Here is a 17,459-nt window from a genome sequence, read left to right on the forward strand (position 1 = left end):
TTTTCCTTTCCCTCATTGTTTGTCTCTGTTTACTTTTTTCCTCTCGATTTCGTTAGCTATTTTATCTCTCATTCAACCCTTTCATTCTCTCCTCTGATCCGCAACACCTCTCTCTCTTTCTCTCTCTCTCTCTTTCTGTCTCAGTCTTTCTGTCTGTTCTTTCTATTCTTCAAGTCAAGTCTACTGTGACGGTGTGTGCGATAACCCAACAGACAAAAATCTACCTAACAGAATGTGTATGCAAAAAATGTCTTTTTGTTTTGATACTTTTGTTCATCAGTTTTTCCGGTGTGTATATATTGTCTACCTGGGAGGGGGAAAAAAAAACACTTAGCAACGACATGTCTGTGTTTTTGTTTTGGTTTGAAGGACATGTTAAAGAAAAGTTGTTACCGACTGCACAAAATTAACACAGAACGTTTTGTATTGTCTTTTTTGAATCCAAAATTACAGCTGCAGTAACAAAGCATGTGATAAACATTAAAATGCACACGGTTTTTAAAAGTAACCCAAGACTTTAATACGTGTTGGCGTGCAGTGGTTATAAGGAACGTGATGTAATGCTGCATTCAGGACTTCCTGGAAAGTTTCTACTTATAAATTTTGGAAATGATAATTGCAGTACGTTCAAGTAATTATAGTCGTAACAAAATGGACTAACAGGACCAAATTATCGTATTTTTCTCTGTATATTTTTTACCAAAACTAGGAAGCTTTTTAGTGCTAATGCAACATAATGAAGAGCTAAGGATGCACATTACCTGTGTAATTGATGCTTTATCTTTGTGTTTTATCATTCTAGTTCAGCTGTAGAGAAGGATGGGAAATGTAGTCTGATGTGACATGTATATCTCCTAATAAACATGCTAAGTGCCTGGCCGTAAATGGCCATTTAGAATAGACTCACAGAAGACCAACAGGAATTACATTGCTAATGTAAAACCAGAAGTTTATCCTCTTAGAAATGTAGTCCCACTTTAAAAAAGACATTGTTATCTTTACAGCTCAAATAACATGTTTTATTGAACAATTCATGTAAGTGCTTTAATAAAAATGCAGCTTTTAAATTTCTGTTTGAAAAGCCTCTGGAACTCCCTGGCCTGGTTTACTTTCATCGTAGGTACACCACCATTCAAAAGTTTGGGCTCAGTAAGATTTCTTTTTTAAAGAAATGAGTGCTCACATTCAGTAAAGTTGCGTTAAACTGTTTAAAAATGCCTGTAAAGACATCTATAATGTTACAGAAGATTTTGATTTCAAACAAAAGCTGTTCATTTGAACTTTCTGTTAATTAAATATAGAATACTAAGCAAGTTTTCAAGCTTTATAATAATAATAATAATAATAAATGTTTCTTTAGCAAATTAGCCTATGATTTTTAGGTATGATTTCTGAAGGATCGTGTGACACTGAGGGCTGAAGTAATGGCTGAGGAAAATTCTGCTTTGCTATCACAGAAATAAATTGCATTTTAAATTATATTAGAATAGAAAGTGGCTTAAAAAATCTCACAAACCCCAAACTTGACTGGTAGTGTACTATATGTTACTGTACACGCAGAGTCAGGTGTTTTCTATGCCACAAACACTGAAGTTGTGTTGAACTCAAAAGCATTCCTTTAAAGTCATGTGTGCGCCGGTATCGGTCAGTCTAATTGTAGTACGTGAAGTGTGTGTCGAGTGTGTGTTGAGAGTCTGTTCTCTTCACTGTAAGAGCTACTGATAACCTTCCTAACCTGTGTGACAAGGACAGGAAGCTCATCTCCCAAAGGAATGCCACACACAGACGCCTTTTTTCCTCACACACGATTCTGCTTTTGTTCCTTATGACAAAGAGCGACTAGCTTTAATAAACATGCCCTAGGTTAGCATGCTATAGTAATGGAAGTGATTTTTGAATAGATCCACCCATCATTACGTGAATGTGTTTCCGCATTTCTTTTCACATGGAAACATGAAGCCCGTAAAAAAAAAAAAAAAAAAAGCCCAACTGCCTTAATTTGTTTACATGTAAATAGCCGCTGGTGTGGCTGGTTGTTTGGAGATGATGATAAAATGGTAATTAGCGTCTGTGAGTCGTTTAGTCATTTGTTTACATAGAAAGAATTCAAAGGAAACTCCCTGAGATTCCGCAACAGCCAAATTCTCCTGGAAATTGGAAGCTCTAGACACGTCCTCTGCTGTGCTTTGATCTGACACGGTTTCCTTTGGAAACAAGCGTTTCGGGGTGGGATTTGGATCCAGGCTGGCCTATTCATTCTCATTAGAGTCACTTGTTGAAGATAGAAGAACAAACTATCATATTTCTAGAAATTCAGTCATCAAAAACCCTGAAGTCTCAGCACCTTCAGATGATTTACACAGCGGAAGAGAGCACTTTCATTAGGGCTATGAATAAACAGGAAGAGAGACGAGCCGAGTAGATGAATGAAGTGTAAAAGAAGAGGATGAGTTTCTACTTGTAGAAGGTAATTTATTGAATAAAGAAACACAGTGAGAGAGTAGAGTGTGGTTGGATCCACACCTGCGCCAGTAAATGCCAGCCTGCTCCCGAGGCAGCCAGCATACCCACAGAAATTTTCATGGGAAGTGTGGTTTTGTCAGTGAATGTCCTGAAGCAAGAGGTTATAGTGGCAGATTAAGCCAGTCATTCGTATCCCGCGATGTATCCGTGCCCCTTTTGCTGATCCGTATAATTGACAGATTTTCGCAGGTTTGCACTGCCACATAGAAAGCTAAAAACCTAAAAATAACCTTTTTTTATTGTATAGCATGTTTTAAACACTGCATGTGAAGTCAACGTGACAAGCCATTTGCAACTTGACGTGACATTAAATTCTTTTTCTTTCCCTCTCTGTTGTTCTCCAGGTTTAGCGATGATAAGGGTTATGTCCTGTACCCTCAAATTGGGGATCGTCTGGACCTCATTTGCCCAGCGTCTGAGCCACCCGGCCCCCGTGCCCCCGCCGAATACGAGTACTATAAACTGTACCTGGTGTCGTCACGGGATCAGGCAGACAGGTGTGAAGTGACCGGAGCCCCCAACCTGCTTCTCACCTGCGATAAACCCAACAGTGATATGCGTTTCACCATCAAGTTTCAGGAGTACTCGCCCAACCTGTGGGGTCACGAATTTAAAACCAATCAGGACTACTTCATCATCGGTGAGTGCGAATTCAGTATGTCTGTCGACACACCAAAACTTTCAATTATTTTGCCAAGCAATTTTTAATTTTAAAAAGTTTGTATGTAATAGACTTGCACTCACGCTTCTTTATTGTTTTAATCAGCGTTAGAAGGGTGTTTCATCATCGTGTTTACATTTGAGTTTGTTTTTAGTTCAGGCTAGTCAGTTCTCAGCAAAGTCGCAATCTTCGGCTGGGATTCAGCTGATTGTGACTTTATCAACTGGAACCATCTTGTGTTGGGTTGTGTTACTGGGGGTTGTTTTTATAAACAGTGCACAGTAGCATGGAGGGAATGAGGCCAACGTAAACGGAAGCCCATCATTATCAACCTTTCAGGAAGTAGATTTGACACAGTAAGGTGATGTCCTAACACGCTTAGACCTAAAACACGTAATGGGTGTGTCTTTAGCATCTCTAGCCAGAACTCCTCCGGTCATGGAATACCTGGAAAAGTAAGTGAATTTTAAAAGATTTTCCAATCTGGTCAAAGTCATGGAGGTGTAATAAAAAGTTAGGGAAAAGTCAAAGAGCAATATAGTGAATATGCGTTTGTTCAATCAAGTTTGGTCTCCTTAAAGCCTCAGTTGAAGCACAGTAAGTATTTTTTGGGGGTGATTTATGACACATTTGTATATTAAAAAGTATACTTGTTGTCCAAAAAACATGAAACTGCGTTTGCAACCAACATTTTAATGCCATGATGTTATACGGTTCCAAAAAGAATATTCAGCTGGAAAAAATGTAAATCTGGGTTCAATTTTATCCATCAGGAAATTATTTGCTCATGAAATTGGACGTTAGTACAACCCTGGTGTGTACAGATGAATTATGCAGAATAAAACCATGTGTATTAAGAAAGTAAACATAGTCATTTTTTGAATATACACTACTGTTTAAGAGTTCGGGGTCAGTAAGATTTTTGATTTTGAAAGAAGTTACTGTATGTTATGCTCACCAAGACTTTATTTAATCATAAATGCAATAAAAATTGTTTAAAACTGGTGAAATTATTTTAGTTTAAAACAACTCTTTTGTGTTAAATATGGTGTGCGAGACCTTTATTCACAGAATTTTTTTTTTTTACCAGGGTTAGTTATCATGTATAATTCTATTCATACTTTTCAAAACCAGATAATGATGTGATCTGCGTTTCAAACACAGGAGATAATAGATTGTTGGTGTTCATGAGCCTGGGGTTATATGTTTGAGTTTGTTTTTATGTGCAAAGTGTGTGTGAAGGTGTGGCGTGAGTCTTGTGTCTAATATTAGCAGTTGAGGTCTCGCAGACACTGTGTCTCTTTGATAAGAATCAAACTCCTTCTACTGGCTCCTTAATGGGCAAACAAGTGTGAGGTTTCTGGTATGTGGATGTCAGGAAGAATCCAGGGCTTCCGTGTTCTGTTAAGCCTTAACGTAGGTGTCAGTGACACACACACTCACACACAACACACACACACACACACACATGCTGCAGGCTTTATCGTTGCTCCAACAGGCCCGACGAATCGATCGACAGGCTGTGCCAGTCTATGAGTCCTCAAATGCAAGGTCAGCGCAAGGTCAGAGGCACGCACATATACACACACATATATATATTCTGATATATATATGCTGCAAGATGAAAAAAAAGAGAGTGAGAGAAACCATCAAACAAGCGTCCACACGGAAAAAAGGAGAAAAGTGATTTTAAGGGTCATTGAACATTTAATTTAGTGTTTATGTGTGTGCATACGTGTTAAAAATAGTTGTGTGTGCGATTTGGGTGCATTTATACAGCATCTGTCATGACCGGTTGATGTTCTATTTTCCAAAAGAGTGCACATTTGATGGCTTCTGACATCTTCATGCCCATGTGTTGGCGCATATGTGTGTGTGTGTGTGTGTGTGTGTAAGGGTATGTGTACATTAGAGATTTGGACCTTAGGGAGAATGGTATTAATTAACCTACCTTAACATGCGCTAATTTATTCAGCCTAGCTCAAATGAGCTGGAACAGGAGTGATTCATGAAATAGAGAGAGAAAAAGTGTGTGTGTGTGTGTGTGTGTTTATGTGGAAGAGAGCATTGACAGGTCATTATGGCTGCTCCAATCTCGTTGTCTAATTATCACATGGGTCATGAAGACGCCCTTAGGTCACTAATAACAGTGTTTACACACTCCCACACATGTTCATTTAAAGGGATAGTTCACCCCAAAAATCAAAACGATCATCATTTGTTAAATAATTGCTATCATTTACTCACTTTCATGTCGAAATCTATAAATTTCTGCACTATACAGTATGCTATATCTTTATCATATTAGCTGTGTCATTTTGTAAAATTTATGGGCTATTATACTATTAAATAAATGCTGTAGAAGTTTTGTTCAATCTTAGTTCATGTTAACTAATGTAGTTAACGAATGAACCGTAAAATGTAATCGGTTCTAATATTTATATTTTATTTCAAGTAGTGACATTTTTGAATTTTATATTTTTTTTAGTTTTAGTCACATAACAGTAATAATAACACTGCTTATGGTTTATCACGCCAGTAATAAATTTGATTTTTTGAGTTACTTTTTTTGATTAGTATAATTTAATCTGTATTCGGACAGCATTGAATGTTTTTAAAACCAAATTTAAATAAATGGCTAAATTCAATAATAAATTCAGTTAAATAGTTTAACGAATGTCTAACTTTTAAAACTGTTCATTTTTAGTGGGGTCTATTTTATATTTTTATTTGATTATTTCATTATGCCTATTCAAACCTAAATGGTATGGAATGCATGCAATGAAATGGTATCAGTGGTATGCATTTTACTATCTATGCATAACTAATGGTTTACAAATGACAACGCTATTAGTAAAATTTACAAAGAAAATAGCATTCAGTAGCAATAGCTTTATGGTCCTATTTGGTCCTTTTTTGCCATTTGACAGCCTGAGGTCACCATGTGCTTTTGTGTTCCATTAAAGGAAGCAAATTTGGAATGACATGAGGAGGAGTACATGATGACACAATCTACATGTTTGGCTTAGCTATTCCATTAAAGCATGATTTTCCATGCTTTGTAGTCATTCCAGTATCTATCATACAGCAGAGTTGCTCGTAAACACAGACACACACACACACACACACATGTTGCTGTCAGTCAGCGTGAGGGATTTGAGGTACCTGACTGCGGAGCTGCTCTGGGCTTCTTATCGCCGTGGCATTGCTGTGGCAGCGGACACAGACAGATGGCTAACTGTCACTCAAACTGAGAGAAGAGAACTCAAGAGGAAAAGAGGATGAGAGAGTGAGGGGAGAGAGGAGGAAGAACAAGACGGACAGACGGGTCTTACCAGGGTTTACCGTGTTTCTCCAAAGAACAGCAGCTCAGACTCGCACGCAGATGCCAAAAATCTCTGTACGGTTTACGGTTCTTCTACGACTCTGTGAATCACCGTCTTTGTGCGTGTACGAGTGATGTCTTGAGTGTTTCATGGTGCCATATTGTTTTGATCCGTATTAATTGCTTCTTTTATGGTGACTGTTTTAAGATTTGAGCGAACAGAACAACAACAGAGGGACAGAAATAGAAGGAGGGAAGGAGAAGAAAACCGAAAGAAGAGGCGGTCGAAGAGCAAAGGGAGCGAGGGATTCAGAGAGATCTATACTTGATGAATATTTGAACGTTTTAAAGCCCCCAGACCGAAGTTTTCCCTTCTTACTGAGACTAAAGCTAACCACAAACACCAGGGAGAAGAGAAAGGTAAATGAGAGAAAGAGAGCGAGAGAGATTTTTACACTTAAATTCCCAGCAGCCTCTATCTTCTGCCAGCGGTTTGTGGCTGAGTTGTTTTTATCAGTGCACATCTGGCTCTTGCGATCTGATTGGATCAGAAGAAATTCATTTCGCGCCTTTAGCCAATCAGAACATTTTGGTGCAGACCGATGAGCACAACCATTCCATGAGTGATGACGGTGATCAGAATAACAATGACAGTAAGGATTCGAGAAACATCAAGGAAACACATACGCATATATATACAGATATAACATGTGAGCCATGTTGAACGACCCTGACAGAATGACTGATCAAATCATGCTGAACAGAAGGAATGTCTAATGGATGGTGCTTGAAAATTTTTTTTTTTTTTTTGTTGGTCAGGTTTGGCCTTCATTGTGACAAATGTCACTAAGCATTCAAAACTCAGCCATATACTAGAGATTTGATTCTGAATGTGAATTGATTCAGTTTGATTTTGATTCATTTAGGCATATAGGTCACAGTTTTCTTACACGTGAAAGAAATGACAAAAATATAAATAAAAAAACTATTGAAAGCAGTGCTGATATGCTGTCCAGTTGCTATTTAGCACGTATAATTCAAAATATTTTCTTTTGTACATTATTTTTTCAACTATATTTAAAACTATTTTACAATTATTATTAATGCAATTTATAATTTCGCTTATAAACTCCAATTTAGGAGTATAGGACGGTTGTGAGTTGTTCAGGAGTCATTTATTTGTGAATGGTGTTTTTGATTCACTGGAAAGAATTGTTCATGTGAGATGTTTGTGAATTCGACTACCCTTGTTATTTTGAATGCTTTTTGATTCACTAAAATAATTGGTTATTTAAGAGTAATTTTATTCGATCACTACTGCACCCTTTAACATAATGTTTTATGTTATGGGTGCGGCTTTCTATATTTTTGACATAATTCAGACTTCAAACTCTGGTAAAATATGCCTTTTTACTGATGGGCTGTAGATGCAGCAGAAAGTGCATTGAAAAGTGGTGCAGAAAACACTGACAGAGTAATCTTGGGACTTTAAGAATGTTTATCAGCATCCCTCAAATGAAGATCGTGACTAATCAGAAAATCGAAGTTTTTGCCCAGCTCTAGCACATTCTGTGGATCAGAAGGAAAAGGTTTTAGTTTAAAGAGTCTGTTTGTGGAGAGTGAGTAAGTGAATGTGATGGGTCTCCTCTCTAATTTAGGTCAAGAATCAGAACAGCAATCTTTATGTGTCTGTGTGTGTGTATAGGTTTGGCTGAACTTATTAGAGGCAAAATAGATCCTAACAAATACAGTACAACATGACCAAAACCACCTTTTGAGGACATTTGAAGTTGTTTTAAAGGGGATAGTTTAACTATATTCACCCTCATGTCCTCCCAAACCTGATTTACTTTCTTCTGTGGAACATAAAAGCAGGTACTTTACAATAGATTTCCATTTGTTAATGTTAACTACGTTTGTCAAAAATATTCCTAATGCATTTATTAACTTAGGTTAAAGTTAATTTCAACAATAATTAATGCATCATTTAAATCAGTTGTTGTATCTTTTAAAGTAATGGACCTGAGCTAACATCAACTATGCAACAGTTTTTTACGATAACGTGACATTCAGTTGTCTACATGTTTGAAAATATTTCTATTTTGCGTGTTTTTTTGCAGAAGAAAGAAAGTCAAACGTTTTGCAAAGACAAGAGGGTGAGGAAAAAAGATGAAAAATGTAGTTGTGTAGACTTTCAAGGCTTGCTGATGAGTTTCTTTAAATGTACTAATACTGACTGATTTGTGTGAGGGGCCAAGTTTCATCACCTCTGTTTAAATCCTCTGAGATATAGTGAAACCAGTGTTTGTGTGTGTGTGTGTGTGTTTATGTGTGTGGATGGATGGATTGAACAGATACTCCCCAAAGGTCAGACAAAAAAAAGTCCACACTAATTGGATTCCAACTAGTTAACATTGTGTGATTCATTTAACCTCACATACAAGCACACACACACACACACACACACACACACACACACATAGCCTCCGCTCTCTCTCTCTCTCTCTCTCTATGCAGTAGCAGACAAAGCCAGCATTGTGCCTCATTCTGCTGAGGAACCACTTGTGGAGGGATGTGTTTCCCGGGAACAGGGGGTGCGCTTATCCAGCGCTCACCATGCCATTGACCCTTGACATCGCCTCACTAGGCCGAATGCAGAAACACGACGACATGGCCGCAATTTAGTGTGCGAGATCACGCAAACATGACCCGTTAATAGCAATAATGAACAGAGAGTACACACATACGCGCACAGCTGCCACAGCGGCTTGTGTGTGTGTGTGTGTGTGTGAATGCACAGTGGAGAACAAATTATCCCTCTGATATTAATTCACACATGTGACCACACACACACACACACAAAATCACACACAAGCTCATGTTGTAAATCTCTTTAGATGATCTTCATAGATCATCTATTCATCAACCACACACTCGCATGACAAACACACTTTTTGGGTAAACAGACTTTAGGCAGAGAGGATGTTTACTGTGTGTGGAGGGAGATTAAAGAGTTGGGGTGGGATTGGGGTTGACCAGCTGTCCACGGGAAAGACAGACAGATACAGAGAGAAAGAGTGAAATGGTTGCTGCGTGTGCTACTGAAAAAGCAAGAAGGAAATTGAACATTTCTGGTTCAGATTCTGATTCTACTTTTTAATTCTGGTTGAATAGTCAAAGAGAAATCAAAGCTTACTCTGTTTACTTTCTTAATGCGCGATGACATTTTATTCCAAAGAAAGAAATTTGTCCTCGTAATCTTTCATCAAAATGTGTTGACTTTTCTGCTTTTGAAATGATTTGCCTGTTCATTTGATGTCACCTAGTAATTTGTTTTCATATGTACACTACCATTCAACATTTGTTTAAAAAAAATAGTACTTTTAACTACGTGTTAAATTGATCAAAAGTGACAGTCCAAACTTATTTAAATTTTTTTTAAATAAATGTTCTTTAATTTATATATGTATTTAATATCTGTTTATCCCACAAACAACCGTTCATGGCATTGATTAATATTATTTCTATGTTTCTTGAGAAACTGAAGTTTTCTGAAGGATCATATGAGACTTTGGCAAAGAAATATACTTTAAAATATATTGAAAAGAGTATTTTAAATTGTTCAAATATTCCTCAATGTTACTATGTTTTCTATATTTTTAATCAAGCAATTGTAGCCTTGCGTAAGAATATATAAGATATTAAAAAAAAATCTGAATGAAATCTGACACATTATGGAAGTAAAATGGACTGTAAGCGCTTTCTGTTAAATTATATTAGTAGTTTTTTTAGTTTTTGAGGAGGCTGATAGTCTTTTTGATTGTTGCAATAAAAATAATTTGTTTGTGAATTGGACTAGACTAATTGGGCTGCATTTTGTCTATCTTGTAGTTGAATAACAGTTCTTATTCCCAAGTTTATTTTCTTAATTCCCAGTCCGAACTCACTCTCAGTCTCCTCTGTGGATGCATTAATCTCAAAACGTTCATTTGGCTCTTTCCTCACTGCTCTCGTTTGTTGTTCCATCTCCTTCCAGATCTTCATCCACTCATCTGTCCCTTAGATAAATCTTTTAAGCTTAGTTTATTTATTTTCTTTTAAGCTAGTGTATCTTACCAGCACAAAGTAGTTTCTTCCCCTTATCTGACCTCTTCTGTCGGCTTTCCTTCTTCCTACCCCGTTTTGGCCCCCATTTTTCTTTTTGGCAGATTTCTCATTCTGCCGTTCTTGATGCCAAAGCCATAATTCACCAAGCGCACTGGCTGGTGTGCCAAGATTTTAATAATCGTTAAAAATGCAAAGCCACACAGGCATTTTTGAGTGTGTGTGTGTGTGTGTTCAACTCGCTTCACAGTGCATATGAACATTTCAGCAAAGCTCACAACCTCCTGATAGTAGGTTCAGAGTTCTCTAGTAGCTTTACACTGAGTGATGCGACACAACTAGAACAGTCTTGTACGATCATCGGAGATGTCTTTAGCTTTTTCTGCATCCACTTTTATTTTATTTTGTGACCATGGTTTACTTTTTATATTATGTTTAGATGCGAGTTTAACTGATATTGGGTATAACCAAACAAAAGTCTTTAAAAGATTCAGTATCATGAGCCTTACAAGCTTTGACAAATTCAGCAACTAATTCTTTCTCAATTGTGCTCATTATTCATGTTTCATTTCCCAGCAAACTGATATAAACCAGTGCATAGCGATTGCCGGAAATTGCTTTTAGTCAGCCAATCAGATTTTAGTTTGCCAGTTGAAGAAAACTACTTTTTTTGTGCGACATAGAGATTTGGCGTCTACACTTTAAAGGACATTATCTAATGGACATCATTTAAAAATGTCACCTTCTTATTCCAAACCTGTACGACTTTCTGGAAAATCTAATTTTATAAAATGCCTTGTGCCATTTGTTTAGGCAGTACTGTTGTTTTATTTTGGTATTTTGCTTTATTGAATATCAGCATTAAGTAAACCATTTTGCATTTTTTTTTTTTTTTTTTTTTTGGCCAAAAACCGACTACTTATACAGGAAGAGACTTGTACGTTTTGGAGATTGTAAATATAATGTTCCTGTGGGACAGATAAAACCTGAGTACCCTGACTTCCCAAAAATGCAGCTTGCCAGTTTGAGAAAGCTCCTGGCACTTTTTGCGCAATATGCATCCATGCGTGAATCCGGTTGTACCGTCTGAGGCTGGGACTATTCCTGTTATAATCAACGAATCTGTGAAGCTTAAAGCTGAATGCTGAAAATAGAATAGGACAGAACCCTAACGTCACCACAGCCAGGGCAGATTAAATCAGGCGCCATTTAAAAACAAGACATTACCACGCTATGTTCTGTCCTATGGGTTAATATGCTCTTCTACTGACTAATGAGCTCTTTTGAGTGCTAATATTCCATCCATATATTTACAGCTGTGCGAACGAGTTTATTAATATGGAGTAGAAGATGCATGTCTCAGCTGGGTTTGTGCCACCGCACCTTCTGCTCAGTGCGTGAAGCCTGTTCCTCCCCTCTGAAACCAGAATTGTAATGCATGCAATTAAGGAGTCTAATTAGGGTAATTAATTCTGTGGGAGAGAGGAACCCAACACTCCTCCATTCACGGTTATAGATCTGACTTAATCCCTGTGCCCTACACTCCAAACACAAAGCTGTCTCAGATAATGGGGGCCAGGGACTGTGCGTGTGTGTGTGTGTGTGTGTGTGTGTGTGCGTGTGTGTGTGTGCACGGTTCCACTGCCTTCTCTCAAGCTAACAGACTGCTCTCAAACTCTAAAGCTCTGGAAACTCCTCAGGCATGGAAAATGGAGGAAATGGGGAAAGGTATGATATAGAACATTGCGAACGACTCTTTTTGATGATTCATTTGAATCGATTCAGAAAGCGATTGTAAAGGAGAATTTTGCGTAGAGGTATTGAGGATCCAACATCACACTTTATTGGAGCAGTTTGGCAATTTTGAATCTTAACCAAAGGTCTGAAACAGACTGAAAAACAAACTTGATTAAATGCCTTATTCTAAGTAGTAGAATTTTCCGAGATATGAATTTAACTGGACAGCTTTTGTTCAAACGAATCAGAATCAGCAATAAGAATACTAAAAAGTATGTATACTTTTTGTTGTCTATGTGTGTGAGAGAGATTTTAGATGATATGTGGGTTCTCAGTGAAATAACCTTTTTGATTAACCAATCTGAAATATAGCTGTATAAGTATGTTTGTGTGTGTGCTTATGTTGTGTCTATGCGTCTATAACTGTTTGTGACATACACATTTTTTGACATAAATTTGGAAATGTACATGTGTGTTTGTGCTGTACTTTTCAAATGGTTTAGTAAAATGAACTGTCCAAAGGATTGGTTCATTCAAATAAATTGAACAGAGCGTTACATTTACATTATTTAGTTTTTCTATGTGAAGAACTGTAGCTTTTGTACGTCTATATACATCTGTCCTCAGTGGATTTTTTTTTTTAAATATCTAAATAAACCGAATTAATCTAATTAAATCAGACATCCCATATAACTTGTTTGTGTTTCAGATTTTTCAAATGTGTTTTGGAAAACTATTCGGTGACAAACAGAAAAAAACGAAAGTGTGTTTGTGTCGGAAGTTATAAACTATATTAATCTCTTTTTTAAATGCGGTCTTTCTCTTGTTATATATTTCTCTCTTGCACACATACACGTTAAGATCCAAACCCTTAAATATACTTACACATCCTGTCATTTTAGCAAAACCAGCGCTCTCTTGTTCACACAATGTGGCTTTGGATAAGCTCGAATAACTCATTTAGTTCCTTTTACATAAACACAGACCAACACTGCTTTTCTCTTTCTGTCATTCTTTCTGTCGCGCACTCAAACACATCCAAAAGATCTTCCTCTCAACCGTCCAAACCCTCGTTCTTCTATTTCTGCTCCAGTCTGTGAATCCACAGAGGACAAGCAGACAACAGAAAGTATGTCACATTCAGCAAATCAAACCGCACAAACAAGCCTTAATCAAACATATTTTCCTGTCACAGTAGAAACACACACGCATACACACACACACACATTTGCACACAAATCTTAGTTATCCCTTTCATTCTCTTTCCCACAATCCATCATCTCTATTTCGACTGATACTTTCTGTCCATCTCCCTCTTTTTCATTCGCTCTCTCTCTCTCTCCCTGGAGCCCTATGCAGGCACAGATGTCAGGATACATTATTTCAACTGGCTACCTCCCATGTTTCTCCTATTTCTCCTCTCTGTTATTTGCGTTCTCTTTTCCCCTCGATCCTGTGCTCTCCTGGTGATGGTGGTGTTTGGGTTTTTGTGCGTTTCGGATTAACAAATGATAAAAGAACAGCTAAAAACTTGACACGATCTCTCACACAAGGCGAACATTTTGTCCCTAGTTGGTCTCTCAGTCTGTCTCTCTACACACACACACACACACACACGGCCAGTAAATTATGGTTGGCTCTAGAATCCGTCCAGCCCTAAAGTACTCCAGATGTTGGATTGTGTGTGTGTGTGTGTGGTTCTGGCTGTTCTGTCAAACAGAAGGGCCAAAGTGAATTCAGGTTTTTACCCTGTGTGTGTGTGTGTGTGTTTAGAGACGTTATTTTGTGTTTGGCTTTTAGGCACACACTTCTGTACTCGCCGCTTTGCTCATTTGGCAGTGTTCTGCTTGCTTTCATTAGAACCTGTAATTAAAACGACAGTGAAATGTGATTACAGTCTTTAAGATGTTCGACTGTGTTCTGCACACACTGAAATAGGGTTGGGCGGCAGGATGGTGCATACTGTGCAATGGTAGAAATGTGTCAGGCGGTAGAGATCCTGCACTGTCGAACACTGTTTTTGTATACATATGTGAATATATCAGTTTAAGGTCAGTAAGAAATGAACTCAGGATACATTCAATTGATTAAAAGTGACAGTAAAGACATAAAGGTAGAAAAAAAGGTCTGTTTTAAATAAATACTGCTGTTTTGAAGTTTAGTCAAAGATTCCTGAAAAAAAGTGTATTGTTTCCATAAAAATATGCGGCACAGCCGTTCTTAACATCGATAATAGTAGGAAGTGTTGCCAAGTCAGCGGTTTTCCCGCGGTATTGGGCTACTATAATGCTCTTTCCGTGGGATGTTTTTCATGTTCGTGGGTTGAAGCGACCCCAATAACGTGATAATTAGCCTCTGAAATGTGACTTTTTACCTCACAAAAAAAAAACTTACATTTACCCCACCAGAACACGATTTTTAATGGAAATCCCACTGGAAGGCGATTAGTTTTGGGCTAGTTATGAGTAGCAATTGGCCGGGTTTTGCTGAGAAAACCTGGCAACCCTGATAGTAGGGATTGTTTTTTAAGCTGCAAATCAGCATATTAGAATGATTCAGAAGGATCATGTCACACTGAAGACTGGATGGCTGCTTAAAATTCAGCATTGCATTACAGGAATAAATAAAATTATAAAATCTTTTAAAAACATTTAAATATTTTATCACTCCCAAGATATGCATGGCTTTTTACAGTGACTGTTTTGATTCTCCCAGAAGTCTGTTTATTGTGAATCTTTTATTTTAAACTTTATCATTGTAGTGCTTTTTTGAGCTATTATAAATGACCTTATTCATTTGCGTCCACAAAGTACTTATAAATAATGAAAAAACCTAAAGCGTCTTATCTAATTCAACATTTTTGTGTGGTTGTGTGGATTTTTCAGCAATCATTTTGCAATATATACCATTACAGTTACAAAATTATTCATGATCCACCCACCTCTTCACTGAAACCACTTTATCTGTGCCCCCTTGTGCCCGTCTGTTTGCCGTTTGGCTTTGATATGACCCAGAAACTAACAGTTCACCAGAATTTTCCGCAAAACACTCTCCGCTCTGTTGCTCCTCTCCTGTTTTTTCAGTCTCATACTTGCCGGCATCTTTCTTAATATAGCAACCCCCTCCTTCCCTCTTTCTCCATCTCTTTATCTCTCTTTCTTTCTCCCTCTCGCTTTCTTTCACTGAATGCCATCTCCTTCCTCCCTTCAGACCGTTGACCCACTTCCCTCTTTTCTTGCTCCTTCTCTCCCTCCACACTTTTGTCCTTCACCTCAACAACTTCTTCATCTCCACTCTTCCAGTGAAAGTTGTCCGGAGGGCAAACAAATGTTTTGGCTGTGTTGCGTCAGTGACGTGTTGCGTGTGCCAGGGCTAATTTAACAAGTCGTTGAGCGTGTGGTGCAGCAGGTCAAGGTGGAGCGAATAAATGGGTGGAAAGCTAGATAGATGGATGGATGAATGGATGGATAGATGATAAAAGACATATCGAGGTGACCAGATAAAAATGTTAAGCATCAAATGCATCGATCTACCCCAGTCCTCGCTCACCTTTTCTTTATCTTGTCTTTCTTTAATTAAAATTCATTGGATGTTTAGGCTCAAGCAGACATGACTCATTCGGTTTGAATTGAACCCACACAGTGTAAGCAGATATATCCAGATTTCTGTTGCAATGCACAAAGCATAGATCCACACGCATGCTCTCCACTGAGGTTTGCACTCAAGCGCTGTTGCCCACAGACATGACCCAGTTAGTTTGGATGTCCTTCCTCCTTTCTGACCCACATCCTCACTGTCAGCCCGCCACTCTTCTGAGATTACGAAAGATCCGCGCCTGAATGCCGATGACGCTCTTTGCGTAACCCCACATAACCTAGGAGTCCTGCGGAGATATCCCATCATGCCTTGCTCCACTCTTGTGTTCTGAGATGGAGTATTGCTTTCTAGAATGCCGCCGTCTGGAGAGCGTTCTGGTAGCGCTCAGACTAGTGTGTATTTATGTAATGCATCATGATATTCTTTAATCATTAAAGAAGAAAAGAATGTATTATCTTGTACACAGGTCTTGCAAATATTGTACATTGTTGTTGGTACAATATAGTATCAGTTATATTTTGTCTAGTTATATTAACAATTTAGTTCATCTTCATCATTAAGCTATATATATATATATATATATATATATATATATATATATATATATATATATATATATATATATATATATATATATATATACAAAATGTACACCTAAAAAAAATGTGTATATATATATGTATAATAAAAATACTTCTTAAATATATATACATGCATATATACATAATAAATATACACAATTCACACATATATATTTTATACTATATTTTTATATTTTATTTTTATATGCAGTTAATCATGATTAATTGTAGCCCAGCGTTGAATTATTTTGTGTTTTATGTTAGATTTAGATTAGTTTTCTATTTATTTAAAAGATAGAAGCAATAGGAGCATGTCTCAGTGTGCATGCCATTGCATCATGGCTCTTTTGCACCAAGCATGTCCCATCAGCTTATTTAATCTGTTTTGTATTTTATGCAATATATTTAGGGGCTTTATAAGCCTTGATGGTGTTGATATTCATACAGTAGATCCCACAGCTGATTTACAGTCCAGCAGATTTTACAGTCTGAACAGGATTAGAGCTGTCTGATCTCATTACATGAGCCACCAAATGGTTTATTTGTTTACACGCTTATTTATAGACTCATTTAAACCTTATCTGGAGGAAAGGACGAGGGATTTTTCAGATCTGCCTCTGTCTCTCTTTGTCTGTGACCTCTGCCCTCTAAAGCTGCTTTCTTCTCTCGGACACTTGCTCTGCTGGAGTTTTTATTTGTGTTGTGTGTTTACTCATACAGGCTGATGGGCTGGCAGCTGGAGATGGAATGGTTAAGAGGTCAGACGGGTTAAACTCTCTCTAGTGGTTCACGAGTCTGCCTGGCAGGCCTCCAGTACCAGCCTTCTCTTAGTACTCGACCACTGGAGCCTTTAACCTCACGCTCGCTCTGACACACTACAACATCCATTTACAGCACGGAAATGTATGCGCTGGCAGTGCTCGTGGTGTCA

At 37.7% G+C, this 17,459-nt stretch overlaps 1 protein-coding gene across 1 annotated transcript in view; it reads left to right on the top strand.

The window, feature by feature from the left end:
• efnb3b (ephrin-B3b) overlaps positions 1–17,459 on the top strand; it is a 68,773-nt gene that overhangs the window by 35,121 nt on the left and 16,193 nt on the right. Inside the window, exon 2 of the mRNA XM_043245190.1 lies at positions 2,868–3,163. Within this exon, the coding sequence (XP_043101125.1) occupies positions 2,868–3,163 (296 nt within the window). The remainder of the gene's footprint in view (positions 1–2,867; positions 3,164–17,459) is intronic.

This window comes from Puntigrus tetrazona, chromosome 7 (assembly GCF_018831695.1).
Source record: "Puntigrus tetrazona isolate hp1 chromosome 7, ASM1883169v1, whole genome shotgun sequence".
Taxonomy (NCBI): domain Eukaryota; kingdom Metazoa; phylum Chordata; class Actinopteri; order Cypriniformes; family Cyprinidae; genus Puntigrus; species Puntigrus tetrazona.